Source organism: Sebastes umbrosus, chromosome 2, assembly GCF_015220745.1.
Source record: "Sebastes umbrosus isolate fSebUmb1 chromosome 2, fSebUmb1.pri, whole genome shotgun sequence".
Taxonomy (NCBI): Eukaryota; Metazoa; Chordata; class Actinopteri; order Perciformes; family Sebastidae; genus Sebastes; species Sebastes umbrosus.
This window is the reverse complement of record NC_051270.1, coordinates 38006190-38020925: the sequence shown is the minus strand read 5'-3', so window position 1 is coordinate 38020925 and position 14736 is coordinate 38006190. Positions and strand designations below refer to the sequence as shown.

The 14736-nt window shown below is 41.1% G+C and overlaps 1 protein-coding gene across 15 annotated transcripts in view; it reads right to left on the bottom strand.

Moving 5' to 3' along the window:
- The window catches only part of celf1 (cugbp, Elav-like family member 1), a 62691-nt gene that overhangs the window by 21700 nt on the left and 26255 nt on the right, over nucleotides 1-14736 (bottom strand). For 5 of the 15 annotated variants that reach the window (XM_037746265.1, XM_037746259.1, XM_037746272.1 and 2 more), the window contains 9 exons: nucleotides 10994-11042; nucleotides 9752-9886; nucleotides 8528-8607; nucleotides 8201-8362; nucleotides 8016-8085; nucleotides 7591-7713; nucleotides 7090-7203; nucleotides 5147-5332; nucleotides 4679-4699 (listed from right to left, as the gene is read on the bottom strand). In XM_037746265.1, the coding sequence (XP_037602193.1) occupies nucleotides 4679-4699; nucleotides 5147-5332; nucleotides 7090-7203; nucleotides 7591-7713; nucleotides 8016-8085; nucleotides 8201-8362; nucleotides 8528-8607; nucleotides 9752-9886; nucleotides 10994-11042 (940 nt within the window). Of the gene's footprint in view, nucleotides 1-3246; nucleotides 3397-4678; nucleotides 4700-5146; nucleotides 5333-7089; nucleotides 7204-7590; nucleotides 7714-8015; nucleotides 8086-8200; nucleotides 8363-8527; nucleotides 8608-9751; nucleotides 9887-10993; nucleotides 11043-14736 lie in introns of those variants that run through there. The other 10 variants (XM_037746281.1, XM_037746312.1, XM_037746289.1 and 7 more) reach the window with 6 other exon arrangements.

Below are 14736 nucleotides of genomic sequence, written 5' to 3'. Positions count from 1 at the left end.
TGTGGGTCTTACTCTGTGAAACACGGTACAGGCCTCATAGTAGCTGCTGATACTTTAGTTACTGGGCAGTTTTTCAACTATATAAGCAGGATACTTTATGAGATTAGCAATTCCATCTTCAGTTATGTTGACATGGTACGGGATAAAGTCTATTCCACACAAGTTACTACCTCATTATGGGAAGTGTCACTGGTCTGACGTAACTCACTACACTATTACGTTGATTGCTTTTGTATGTTTATCAGGTCTTTTTAACCTTTTCTATTGTTTCATATCTTACTTTCCACCCCCACATCCTGACAACAGCGTGCTGCAAAGTAAATAAGGAAACAAAATGTAATAGTTATAGCTGCGTTGAGTGCCTCCTTCCAAGCTCCGAGCATAACCTGGCCTGTCTGGCTCATCCTAGCAACAGAGTTCCATAAATAAAATCTCTATTGACGAGTGAATCCACTGATTAATAGTTAGATTGTGCAGTGGTTGCCTCCTAACCAACATCGTTTTAGCAGCAGTGCATGCTGATTGCCACAGCTGTCTTTTGAGTAGGATTAATTATTCTGCCAGGAATCATCATTCAACAGCATACATTCTGGAGAGTAGTTGATCTCTAAACCAAGTGTTCCAGACAGACATTTTGTTATTTGTTTCCAGAAACTTTGAACTGATGGTGTGATGGCCCCTCTGTGTTTGGATCCTCTGCTGTGTTTACTTTCTCTCCTCAGGGCTGCAGATCTGATGAGGAGGCTAATCAGCAGCATGGGACACACCTGGGCCCAGTGTGCTCCCTGCTCAAAAGCCAGAGCATGCAGCAGTCTGGCAGACATCCATGCACACCATACCTCTGTTACTTGTTTTTTGGTTCTTTGTTTTTATCCCGGACGAGCCCCCATTTGTCACAGCAAAGGCTCTAGAACTGTGACAAAAACGGGAGACACATGGGTATACTGAACAAATAAAGGGATTTATTAAACAAAAAGTATGTAAAAAGTAAGTCAAAAGAATGTATGGGAGGAATCTGTAGAGTCAGTAGTGTAGGGAGTGGATGTGTGAAAATGTGCTGCATGGATGTTGTGCTGTAAAAACAAAGACAAAGAACCAAAAACCAAGTAACGAAGGTATGGTGTGCAAGGAGGTCTGTCAGCCACAGACTGCTGCATGCTCTGGCTTTTAAGCAGGGAGCACACCGGGCCCAGGTGTGTCCCATGCTGCTGATTAGCCTCCCCATCTGGTCTGCAGCCAAGAAGAGAGAAAGCAAACACAGCAGAGGATCCAGAACACAGAGGGGAAGTCACAGATGGACACTCCTACATGATATGTAAAAGTGTCCCCATTTGGTTTGAGTACAGTTTGGAGTAGTAGTTATATTCATCACGCTGCTTTGGTGTCAAATAAGGTTTTTAGTTTATGATTTGGATTTTGTGAAGAACGAGTCATTCATCCAAACTCTGGCCCAGTCTAAAGATGATTCAGTCTTTATTCCATATTGTTATTATCGCTAATGGAGTCTGTGTATGTTCTATCAAAGTGTTATAAATGAATGAGCGCGTCCTTTAGTTAATCCTGATAGTTTCTTAATTAAATTCATCATTGGATGAATACCTGCAGCTCTTATAGCAGAGCATAATTGTAAATATAGAGGAAAAAGAACTGGATGACAATGTATATTCTCTCAAATCCTGAAAGCTTCTTAAACCAGTATTATTTATAATGTCTCCGAAAATATGTACAGTATACCTGAATTATACCATTGAGGTTAGATAAAATGCTGTCCTCCAGACTTCAATAAATTCTTATAAAATTGACAGTATTTGAAAGTAGACTACTTCAGTTTACATTTTCTAACAGAAAGACCTGTAAACAAAATGTCATTCGGCGGAAAAAGGGCCAACAAACTTCTCTTAATATTGAGCCATGAAGTCGAAGCATATTAAAAATCAATTCATTAAGGGACGAAAGGTAAGAGCCTGAAATTACAATTTAAAATTGGGTGCCGATAGCCCCCCTTTCTTTGAAGGATGGCCAATTTTAATTTTTTAGTGTCTGCCCCTCCATAAAAACCTAATAACAACACTATGTATTTGTTTCCCAATATCTCTGAGGGGGTGCCAGAGGTAATATATAACTGCAGAACTTTATTCTAGGAAGAACGTTAGTTTTAATTATTGACCTTCTGCCTGATGGGAAAATGATTATGCCATCTTTCCAAATCAAGTTTGATCACGTGAAAAGTTATATAATAGTTCATAGAGATTGTTTTTTCTAAAGATGCAAATACATTTATTCCAAAGTATTTAAAGGTGCAATGCATAGTACCTAGCCACCTACTGGGTCCATACAAACTACATTTACAGTCATCAGTTTTATAAAAAAAAGCTGACTACTAACTAACAACGGGGTCAAATTACCGCTGCTATCTTCTAATCTTCACGTGTGGCGTCGGCCTGTAGTTTATGTTAACCATCTGTGTGTTGACTGAGACACTGACCGGGGCTGGACGGTTTATTCGATAAAATCCAAAGTGACAAAACGAGAAAACGACGCACGCTTCCATCTCGGCCAGGAGACCACTACGCCAGGAGGAGAGCGGTCGGTACTCGGCAGCTCCCGGAGACGGAGCAGCGACTCAGGTTCAGCCAGCACAAACCCCGGCGCCGCCGTGGAGCGCTGGGTCTAACCTGTGTAACGGCAGCAACGGAGAGTTTGCTTATCCGGCGGGGAGCCGGGGCGGTCCATCGGTGCTGGGGTTTGCACTGGCTGAATTTGAGCTAACTGCTAACTGCGGGGTACGTCTCCTGGAGATGCCACGCGCTCCCCTCCCAGCGGCGGTGAGGACGAGGCGAGGGTGCAATCGTTTTCTTGTTTCTGCCACTTTGGATTTAATCCAATAAACAAACTGGTCATCATCTACGTGTATTTTTGTTGTTTATGTTGAGATCAGCTGTACGTAGCGGAGCATCGTAAAACCCTTCATTCAAACTGGACAGAAACAAAATAAATCTCACCTAAGCCGTCGTCGTTACTCTTTCCAACAATCACCAAGTGTGCTTTGGTCGAACTCAACTGTAATTTCACAGAGTTTAATGTGAAAAAACGCCTCTTCACATTCTGGTGATGATGTTAATTCAATTTTCTAATATTTTAAAACTAAAATTCTGGCCAGATCTTACACGTTGCACCTTAAAGGTGAGAAACTACCGATATATTAAAATTTACACATTCATCTTTACTTATGGGATTTAAAGGTAATAGAGAGGATTTAGTTTATTTTATAACTGTGAGGTACGTATTGAGGATTATATGGAATAGTGTGCTTTATATCAGAGAAAAACAGAAGGACATCATTGCAACAAATGCTTTTTTCTTCACTGGGCTGTCGGTCATTTCTCACAAATGGACCTGTAAAGACAAATGGAGTGCATGTTTACGGTTTACAGAGTTTATGCATAAATACTAAGCTAAAATGAGTTGACAGAGAGATATGAGTAGCAGTATTTACCTGAGCCAAGACGTCATGGAAACCTGTAAGTCTTGGTTTGCCGATGTTGTTCATTTCTCCCTGATTTCAGATCAGATTCTCGCTGGAACGTGAAGTTTTGCTTTAGAAGCCGTTATCGTGGTGATTTGCCGCGGTAGAAGTGCAGCTAAACTCCGTTACGGGGGTTCCTCGGGCTGCAATGACGGCGCAATGACGCTGACAGCGTAGATGTGGAAGAGCGGAAACACTGACCAATCAGACTGTTTTTTTTGCAGAAGGGGGGGAGGCCTTAGAGAGTGAGGCGCTAAAATGGAGGGTGAATATAATTATATGCAGGCGGAAGTATGATGAGAAATATGTGTGTGTGTGTGTGTGCAAAGTGTGTTTTTGAATATTAAAGCGTGGGCTGGCCCCGCTTTGTTGCCGTCCAGCCAAAGAAGTAGTCATTAAAAAAGGTAGAAATGAAAAATAATCTTGAGTAATTGGCAGTAAATACAGGCTTTTTGGTTACATTTACGAGTGAATTTCTCAATTCAGATGTATTTTATCACCCTCCTCGTAGTTTAGTTCACAAAGTTGAATCCGTGCACACGGTCTGCCAGTCCAAATTTCCACATTCATATTTTTTCCACCACATGACCCCTGGGGGCTCCGTAGTATCATATAAGACATCCATGATGAAAACAATGAAATTACAGAGAGTATACATAACATAGTACATTTAAGGGATAATGTACAGAAAGCTGGTCATTGTTCACGTCGGGGTCTGTCATCGCCCTGAAAGGGTTTCTTTCACAACAATGACCCGCTAGCTGTACATTATCCCGCTTATTACACGGCTACTTGCTGAAGATATCAATATTTCGACACAAAAATGGTCCGCCACAGTCCAACATCAGAGCTGCGCCCTTAGCAACGGTCTGTTATACATAGCAACGGTCTGTTATACATAGCAACGGTCTGCTATACATAGCAACGGTCTGCTATACATAGCAACGGTCTGTTATACATAGCAATGGTCTGTTATAAAGAGATTACAGACCGCAGAACGCCGTGATTGACCAATCAGAATCGAGTATTCAACCCAGCCGTGTAATAAAGGAGGGCTATAACATTAACACACAAACAAGGACACGCCTCCTGTTATGGACTGTTGACATGATTATTGGTGGCCACGTCAGAGAGAAGGTGGTGACGTCTTACCGGTGCTGCGACCGACGCTGGCTGACGCAGCAGATTTAAAAACAAGACAGAATCCTTAGCACAAGGTGACATCAACACACAGCAAACACATCTCTACCAACCTGCCCACAACACTACTTTAAATCAAGTTAGGAGTCAAGCATGGAGTACGCTTGCACCCGGTTGTTACTGTTAGCTTTCTTTTCTTTATCTGCAAAGGTATGTGGCAGCCGATTGAACAGATCAGTTTCTATGAAAATAGGCATGTTAGCAAAAAGCATTCTAAACTCCAACTCACATTTTAGCCTACAGCTCGACGTTTTTGGTCAATTTGATTCCAAAATTGGACTGAAGAAAGGAAGATTTTGAAGCATGCTCATACAGTGGTTATACAGTAAATACCCCCCCACCTCCCCTTGTCCTCCACTTCATCTGTACTGTCCCCATCATCTCCTTTTTGTTCTACTACTCTCAGCCCACAGAACCCACCTTCCTTTTGGCTGCCTGCGGCTGAGACGCTCTGCTGGGACAGCAGGCTCTGGTTGTACAGGCTGGGAAGGGCAGCGGCAGCGTACTGCTGGATGCCAGAGTAGGCCTGGCTCAGCGCCTCCATGGTGTTTCCTGAGCCGTTAGACAGGCCTCCGGAGCCGAGGCTGCCGTTCAGTGCTGCCATGCCTGCATCAGAGTCACACGGGTGACAAGGTCAGATCCTATCACTCCAATGCAGTATGCATGTATCACTTACATGACAAATTTGATAAAATAACCTCAAACAGGTGCAAAGTATAGACCGTTTCAACTTATTTCAGCTGATGACATTCACGTACACTACAACAGGAAATAAACTGGGACACATCTGGAATGTTTACATTTATAACTGTGAAATGGTCTCTACCTTCTGAGCAAAATACTTTTTTGCCTGCATGTTAGGCTGGTGATACACATTAACTTTAATTTTTAGTACATCAAGTGCTCTCACAACATATTAATTAATAAACAGTTCCTGTAACTTAGCAGCGGACAGTGATGCTGACCCTATATCTGATTATTGGACATCTCTTACAACTAACTGACATTTGAGTGAGGCATTACTTTTGTCTTCATACTGGCTTCAAACTAAATGTGCCCAATGGCAATTACAGGCAGCTAACATCAACGCACATTCACATTACATCACACTCACAAGACAACCTTGTCTGCTCTGTAAATCTTTAAAGAGAAAGATTTACATCAAGTGTAATGCCTTACAGCAGTGGTTCTCAAACTACGGTACACGTACCACTGGTGGTACGCGTGCTCTCTCAAGTGGTACACGGAAGAATCTCTGACTATCGATTCCTCTGTATTAATGCTTTCCCACAGTTACGCTGCAAGTCGTATCATGTTTAAATTTGTTTGGGACCGGAGCCACGGTGAAGAGAACAAAAAAAGCGCCGGACGGGACGCACCCTATTATTCCCTGATAAAGCGACACTGTGAACAACAAATCTGTGTTGAGATCAGCAGGAGGAGAGTTAGTAACGTTAGCTGTCAGCAGCAGGTGGGCAGCGCAGTCCTGACTGAATAAATACAGGAGATACGAACGTTAACGGAGGTGCCATTGAGTTATTGTTATGAGGAGTTCAAAGTCGGTTCAGGGAAAATGACTATTGGGTGAAGGTAAATTACAACGTTATCATGATGTGTTCAAATGTGATCTCGTAAAGTTTTTGGTGAGAAACGTGAATAAATCCAGTTGTGAGATGTTTTCACGTCAATATAAAATAGATATTAGAGAGAGAATTATGACCTGTTTAACTTCCTAACACTAGCTCTAAGCAGCTTGCCGAGATTTCTTTAATCAAAGCAAATATTTAAATAATTATAATCATTTGAATTGTGTGGTTTTATGCCAACAACCACTATAGATGACAATAACAAAGTACAGTACAGTACTGTGTACAGTAGGCTACCCTCCCTGCCCCGAAAAAATAGGGCTTTTTGGACCTGCAGTGCATGTTTTTATAGTTTGTCATGCTGGGGGATTCTCTGTTTTGTTAAGTTTTGTTAACGGACTAATTACTACCCAAAACATTCAGTCCTGTACGGTTCAAAAACTCCTGCATATAATGTCATTTTCTTAATAATATGATGTTTAGAGTGATTTTCAGTATAATAAATGCTGAAAAATAAGTGTGCAGTATGTTTTCTATAAATTAATGTAGTGATAAAATAGAGGTTACGTCTGACAGAATTTGTTTGGCCACCTGCAACGATCTGGATTTCACATGTGGCCCCCCCAGGAAAAATTACTGCCCACCCCTGATCATAATGGAGGTACTTGGAGAGTCAAATATTTTCTGAGGTGGTACGTAGTGTAAAAAGTTTGAGAACCACTGCCTTAGAGTCATCTAATCAGTGGAAATGTACAGGTCCAGCTGAGGGGTTAGTACCTGCCAGGGAGCTCATGTTGAGGCCAGCTCCAGCACCAGCAGCCAGAGACTGCAAGGCCCCCAGAGAAGCCATGGGGTTCATTGAGGAGTTGTTGCTGGAGGTGGGGGAGGAGCCTGCTCAGGGAACATTCACTGTTAATGTTGTAAATAAACTCAACTGGAAAAATATGACACAAAGCTGTGTTACAGTGCTACAGTCTGTGTGCTAGAGCTCAGCAATGTCAACATTTTCACACCATTATTTTGACCTCACAATTAGCAATTTATGATATAATGTGTCTATCAAAAGAAAATCAGAAAATAGTCAATCAGAGAAGCAATTGTTGTTGATACCTGGCAGCTATTTGTATAGTTTATTTTATATACTAAATGATATAGTTATATATAAATGTACAGATGTTTAACTGCTAGAGGTTTATGTGGACTCACATGGATGTCACCATACCACGGAGCCCTACCTTGACTATGAAACAGTACTGTAGTTGTGATTTTTTTTTTTACCTGAGCTTGTTAGTGCACTTAGTGGGCTACTAGATGTTGTCATGGCGCTGGAGCCTGTGGGCGTGGCCTGTGTGACAGTTGCTGCTGCCGCTAAAGCAGCCAGGTTCTGCATGGCATTAAGACCTGACAGACACACACACGGTTAAGTTCAAGACTCCACCACCACCCCTTATCTCTGACCACTATTGTATATAAAAACAGTACATAAAGACGTGTTCTCTCCTGGAGTTTGTTGGCTGAACGGGTTTGAGGCTGGACATTGAAAACTTCCTCAGCATCCAGAGAGGGATGACATTAACCTCTTTCAAACCCAGAAGCCACGAGTGGGAATATCATTCAGCCAACAATACAAATCTAAATCTTACATGACTGAAATATTTCATGGTGGAATGTCTGTTACGGCATGTGTGTGTGTGAGCGCATACCTGAAACAGGGTGCAGATTGTTGAGTGCATTCCCCGTGGAGGCTGACTGCTGCAGCAACTGTAAGTAGAGCTAAAGCCAGGAGATATGAGAAACAACACGCTAAAGTGGAAGTGACAGCGACGTTTAAACTGTCAGCAGGCTAATGATTACGTTTTAGCATAAACATACACAATCGCACACTCACTGCTAGGTATTGTGGCCCCAGGCTGTTGAGCCCAGTGAGATTTCCCCACATGGAAGCAGCACTGAGTTGCTGCATCTGCTGCTGCAGCTGTTGGGCCATGCGCTTCTGCTCCTTGTCCTTCTGAGTGTCTGCAAACTTCACTACGATGGGTGATGAACAGCCCTAAACGCAGTCAAAGGAAAATGTTTTCTACTCTGACAGCTTTATGTACTCATATAAATACTGAATAAAACAGCATTTCAACAGTGGAGACAATATAATCCACCGATTCTGAAATCACCATTTTACAACATGACATATTGTTTTTAGTGTGAAGTTTAAGTTCACCTCCATGGTCTGGGACTGGTGCATGGACTTGATGGCTGACTGGGCCATTTGTCTAGCTGTGAATGTCACAAATGCACAACCTGAAAGAGAGAAACACAATAATAGATCACTTTCCTCCTACAGACAGGCAGTTGTATACTGTATACTATGTTTTACTAGTACTTTTTTTCTGTTTTATCTTTCTCAGTTTTGTTGTTTCTCTCTGTGCTCTAAAGCCTGTTGGAACAAACCTTACCATACTTGCGTCTTTAGGACCCGACATAACACAATCTTTATGGTTTTACTAAATTTGGGACCTGACCTGAAGCTATATTTTTGTTTTATTGCATTCATTACTGACCGTTGCTCACCAGGCTTATCAAAAGCATTGGCTACACTCCTGCTGGGCATTGTGTACTTGCACCACATGACAAACATGGACGCAGACAATTGGCACAGTTAGAATGAGAAAGATAGAGATTTCTTACCAAATTACATCTGAAAATAACCAAACCTGAACCCGGCTCTAATACGGAGTGAGTATAAGGTGGGTATTATTTCAGGACGGCCGATTATTTAAATACCAGCTTTAATCTCACTTAAAGAAAAAGAAAGACTTCAGCATATTCAGAGAGGATACAAACATACAACTCGAGAGAGCGCAAACCGCCGCCAAGGTGCCTGACTTTAAAAACAGATCACAGCTCACAACCCGCGGTACAGTGAGGTGTGTCATCCGATTTGGGGTCCGATTGCGTACAATAGTCCACCGGCTTCCACCATCTCTTCCCCTCTCTCTGTCACTCTCTCTCTCAAAGACACACAACAGTCGTCTCTGGAAGTGTCTCAGTCCAAAAGTCAAAAAGTCAAAATATATTGAAAATACATGTAATCATTTCCAAACTTCACAACATGTTTTTATCCAACAAAATCTTCTGCTTCAATCCATATTTGCTGGCGTTTAGCCTTTCAAGAACGATATTTTCACTGCGCCCATGCACCTGTATTAACGGCACGGCCTAGTAGCAATCTAACAGCGCCATAAATTACAATATATATGACCACAATAACACAAAAGTTTATTCAATGTTATAATTTTGTTTCATTGATGTTTTGGGTCATTCAACAGTTGTACATTTTTATTTTATTTTATTCACCTCATTATTTATTATTATTATATTATTATTTCTTTTACTTTCTCTATTTATTGTGTATGCGTGTGTGTATGAACAGGTTATGCGTTACCACGGCTGAGTCCATCAGGGCCTCGAAGTATCCGGCACTCCTCTATCTGCCCGTACGGTGAGAACATCAGCCGGATGTCGTTCTCGTTACACTTCTTGGAGATCATTCCAATAAACAGCTTCCTGTCCTCCACTGCTGTATTCAACACGACACAACATCAAACCCACACCTGCACCGTGTCAAGGTAAATGGTGCAATATAACATTCAACATGCAGGACGATATCTTCTAACAGCTGAGCTCCGTGGCACTTTAATGGAGAAGTTCACAATTTTTTTCAAGTCTGTCTTAAAACAACAGTTATGTGTAAAACATGTATGGCTTGCTGTAACTCATTCCTCCTGTTCATACTGGCCACTAACCTCAGATCTAAACGGCTCATTCTAAGCTAACGAGAACACAATGATTCTTAATTTCAGGTGACGACACACTAAAGAAATCTATTAATATTTTATAAAATTGGACACTCAAATGAAGCAATCTGATTGGTTCATAGCTGTGACATATTTCCCACATACCACTGCTATGACTTCTTATGCCTTTGCACTTTCAGTATCGATCCACACCTGAGAAAGAAACTTTAGACTAATGTGTGTCATGGCTTAGCGTCAGGGTCACTGCTGATGCCCCGTATTAGCGTCAGATAAACTTTTGAATACAGTTTTGCACAAAGCGAGGATTTTGTCCCCATCACTTACTTTGAAAGCCCTTTAAGGGGGGATCTTTTAATGGCCAGTATGATCAAGAGGAATTATTACCGCAAGCAATAAACAGTTTCAATGTTCATATACTGTAGGTACCTCACTATTGTTTTTACTTTAACCTACACTAACAACAAGGCTCAGGTTGTTTTCTCCGTAGGGTTAAAATGTTCAGTTATGTCATGTCCACACTGTTGTGGATAATTTGGATTACGCAGCACTTTAGAGAGTTGATACATTTGAAAAGGCCAGTCTTATACTGCAGAGTGGATGAGAAATAAAATACATATATAACCATTTCTCTGTTGTGTTTGTTTCTCAGCGTGTGGACGGAACCCTACTTGATACAGTATCCACTTAAGTATGGACACAGCTCAGATCTACTAAAGGAGCACACATGAAAAACATCCATTCACTAACAGACATTTTTTAAATAGATAATAATATATATATCATTATCAGTAGAAAAGGGAATTAACACGGCGTTCTTTGCTAGTATCAAAGGAAAGACAACACAGATGAAAATGCTAGAAAATCCTTACCATTGTTTTTCTCACTGTCAGCTGGCTTCATCTGAATCGGGTGGTGCATCTGAACGAGGCAACAAATGACACATTAGTACTCATAATGCTGAAACATGCATTTCATTAATGTTGGCCATGTCCGTGTTAATAGTTTCAGAAGCTGGCATCGTGGTTAGGGTACAGCAGGGAGAGTCATAGTATGGAGAAAGCCAATTGTGATACTGTTGTATGCTAGATGCACCCTTGTTACATTTTCTTTTTAATTAGATCAGTGCTTCCAATACATAAAAGCTATTTCACAAAACAGTCTTGGAATTACATAAATTGTGTATCACTGTAAAGCTGAGACTCTCGTGGCTCCATTAGTCCAACTGTATTCATGTGTGATGATGTTAGTCCCCATAGGAGACATTTCATTGTAGTGAAACCATTTTTCTTTTTAAACTTGACCTTGCTATATAAAATGACCTGTGGTGACCTCTAGGATAATCATAGCCTTGTAAAACTTTACAGCCACAAACTAGAGACCTAGAGCATTCAGAGGATGGGTGGTTTTCCTAGCTAGACTGACAATAAGGTTTCTGAGCAACAGAAGTGCTCGCCATCCAATCGCCGAAAAATGTAATTCTTGCAGGAATCTGTCAAACGTTTTTGATCCCAAATCACAGCATGGCTTTTTCTTTGGTGTTCCTCAAGGTCTTGGTGTCTTAATGTGGTATTTTGGAGGGATTATTGATCATTTTTGATCAATTCTTAATTGGTAAAAATGGCTAAATTTAGCACCAAATCTGTGTGACAAATGGTATCAACCCAAAAATTGCTGCAACAACTTAGACTTAGACTAGATAAATAGAGACATAATAGAGCAAGGGGATGACCATCATATGTTTATATCATAATGTTCTACGCTCTTCTACGCTCTTACACACATTCACAATTTGTTCTAATTGACTAATTCATTTATTAATTCATTTTTATTTCTTATTAAGGACTAGAACAACTTGACACAGTGCTGAGCTGCATGTCAAATTGATCTTCAGGTTCCCAGCTTTCAGATGATGTACACCACGTCTATGTGACATCTACTGTTGACTATTTATCTACCTTCCCCTCTAAAAAAAAGAGGGCAGAATGTAAAAGGGTTAAACACAGTTTTAAGGTGAACACAGATAAACTTTCCCCCTTCAGCTGATGGATGTGAAAACAGCCTTCTGATGTTAAACTCTGTACATACGTCACTGTGCACAGAGACGGTCAAAAATCCAAGTAACAATCAGCAAAGCACATTTTTGTTTGGAGGGGGGCTTTAAGCTTTCTTCTATTCTTCAAACCTCTTCTAAAAGTACGATGAAATGAAATGAAAGGAGCAATGAAACGGTCTGCAGTGTTCCTTTCTAGCTTTGGCAGCAGAAAAAAAGCTTCTACTGTTCAAACGCTGAACCACTCAATATGGGATCAAAATACAGTATGTATACCAAGCAGGAGCTGAACCAGTAACGTAGAAAAGTAAAGCAGTAAAGTGGTTAAAGAGCAAGACCTATCACCACTGGGCCATAGAGCAGTGGTTCTCAAACTTTTTACACCACGCTTCATAATAATAACTCAATGGCACCTCCGTTAACGTTCGCATCTCCGGTATTCAGCCAGTCAGGACTGTGATGCCCACCGGCTGCTAACAGCTAACGTTATTAACTCTCCTCCTGCTGATTTCAACACAGATTTGTTGTTCACAGTGTCGCTTTATCAGGGATCAAATAAGGTGCACCTCTCAGATTTAGTAGCGCCACTCTGTTGAGCGCTTTTTCGCTCCGGTCCAAAAACAAACTGAAACATGATACAGAGTGCTTATGTGTCATTGGGCAGCGTAACTGTGGGAAAGCATCAATAAGAGGAATCGATAGTCAGAGATTCCTCTGCGTACAACTAGAGAGAACATGCGTACCACCAGTGGTACGTGTACCATAGTTTGAGAACCACTGTGCCATAGAGGACAAAGGTGTTAGTACGGATCCAGAGAGGGAGAATAGAGAGGGGTTAAAAGCCCCACAGATAAAAGGCAAGCTAACAATCCTGGCAGAGGCAGAGCGGTATGAACACTGCAAGAATGGCATACGTTAGCCTAACTGAAGTCAGACTATTCACACTGCTTTTGGTTTTGTTTTGTGTCAAACCAAACATACACCACACCACCATGCACACACACATTCACACTGCCTATGTCACTTCAGGGAACAATGTGGAAATACACATTCATATTTGAGAAATACCTATATTGATACAATATAATATCTTAAAGTGGTGGAATTTAATTTCTGATTTATTTAACATTTATTATGCTGCAATAGCAAACAGGACATACAATGTGAAAGCAGAAGCCACCATTCTGCCATTACAGGATCTGAACTCACACTGTGTCTGACATTTAGTCAGGACCATTATCCACTTGCCTACTGAGGACATGAAGACAGTGAGACAAAGTATGTGTTGAGGAAAGCCTAACAGAAGGATGTCAGTCAAAGAATCTCTTTTACCTGACATGTGGCCCTTTCCAACAATGCTTTTAATGCCCATCATATTGGGCACAACATGGTATTGTGAGACCATGAAATAGAAGTCATATTAAATATAAAACAATGTATAATTATGAGAAAGAAAAACACCGCTTTTGGTGGAAATCCAGCCCTTTTCAGCAGACCATAGCAACAAAATAAAAGTAATATTACATGTAACGTCAAAAAAAATGTGAAGAAATTGATGTTGGAAAATTGAATATCACATTTTCAGTATCAATATATGAAGTTTTATGAATAACATAGATATAAACAAGCACATAGATGTGGATACAGTATCTGCTGTTTCATCCAGCGATATAATTTTACACTTGAAAAGTGACAATTCTCTCACACTCTCGCACCACTTACAGCAATTTGCACCTGTCAGTAGTAATGTCACCATGTATTATGGTACAGAAAAAACACAGCTATCAACTGAGCATAAGACCCCCTCCACACCTGGCATTAAAACGTGTTTTGGTTGATCGGATTGTAATCTGATGGTACTTGACCACATGAGAGTAAATTAACCCAAAACGCATTGAGGACGGATTATTATCGGATCGGCTAAACCACCTCCGGAGGTGGTCAGGGACGCATTGTCACCGCATTGAACACAAGTGTAAATGCAATTGCGTTTTCAATCCACATACAACAACTACGTGGGCGGATATACGTTCCGCAAGAGCTCTCCCGACTCCCCGAATACTATTTTTGGGCTCCTGAGCTTCGGTTAGTAATCGACAGCGAATGTTCGAAGCATCCCTTGCGTAATGCAGCAGATGCTTCCTCTCAGCCTCAGATCTCATTCAGATCTCGGTGTGTACACTGGAGACATTAATACCAGGTTTAAATGTAATTAGGTTAAATCATATCTAGATACGAGACACATTTTAATGCCAGGTGTAAAGGGGGGTCTAAAAAGTCTTGAGCTCCACGCCCGAGTGTCGCAGAAACTCCGCCAGAGGGCAGCATGCGACCACTCACTAGATTTTGTGTCATTTGGAGCATTTATAAACCAAGAGGAATTCTCTATCATTACATAACAATTAAAAATTGCAACCGTTTGGCCGATTTGCATCAAATTTTTCACGCTGAGTCGCAGCTCATTTTGGATGTGCCTATTACAACTCAATTTTCTTTCACTGAGATAACTAAATCAACAGTGTGCTTGATGTGTATTGACACGGTTCCAGAGAATATTTGACA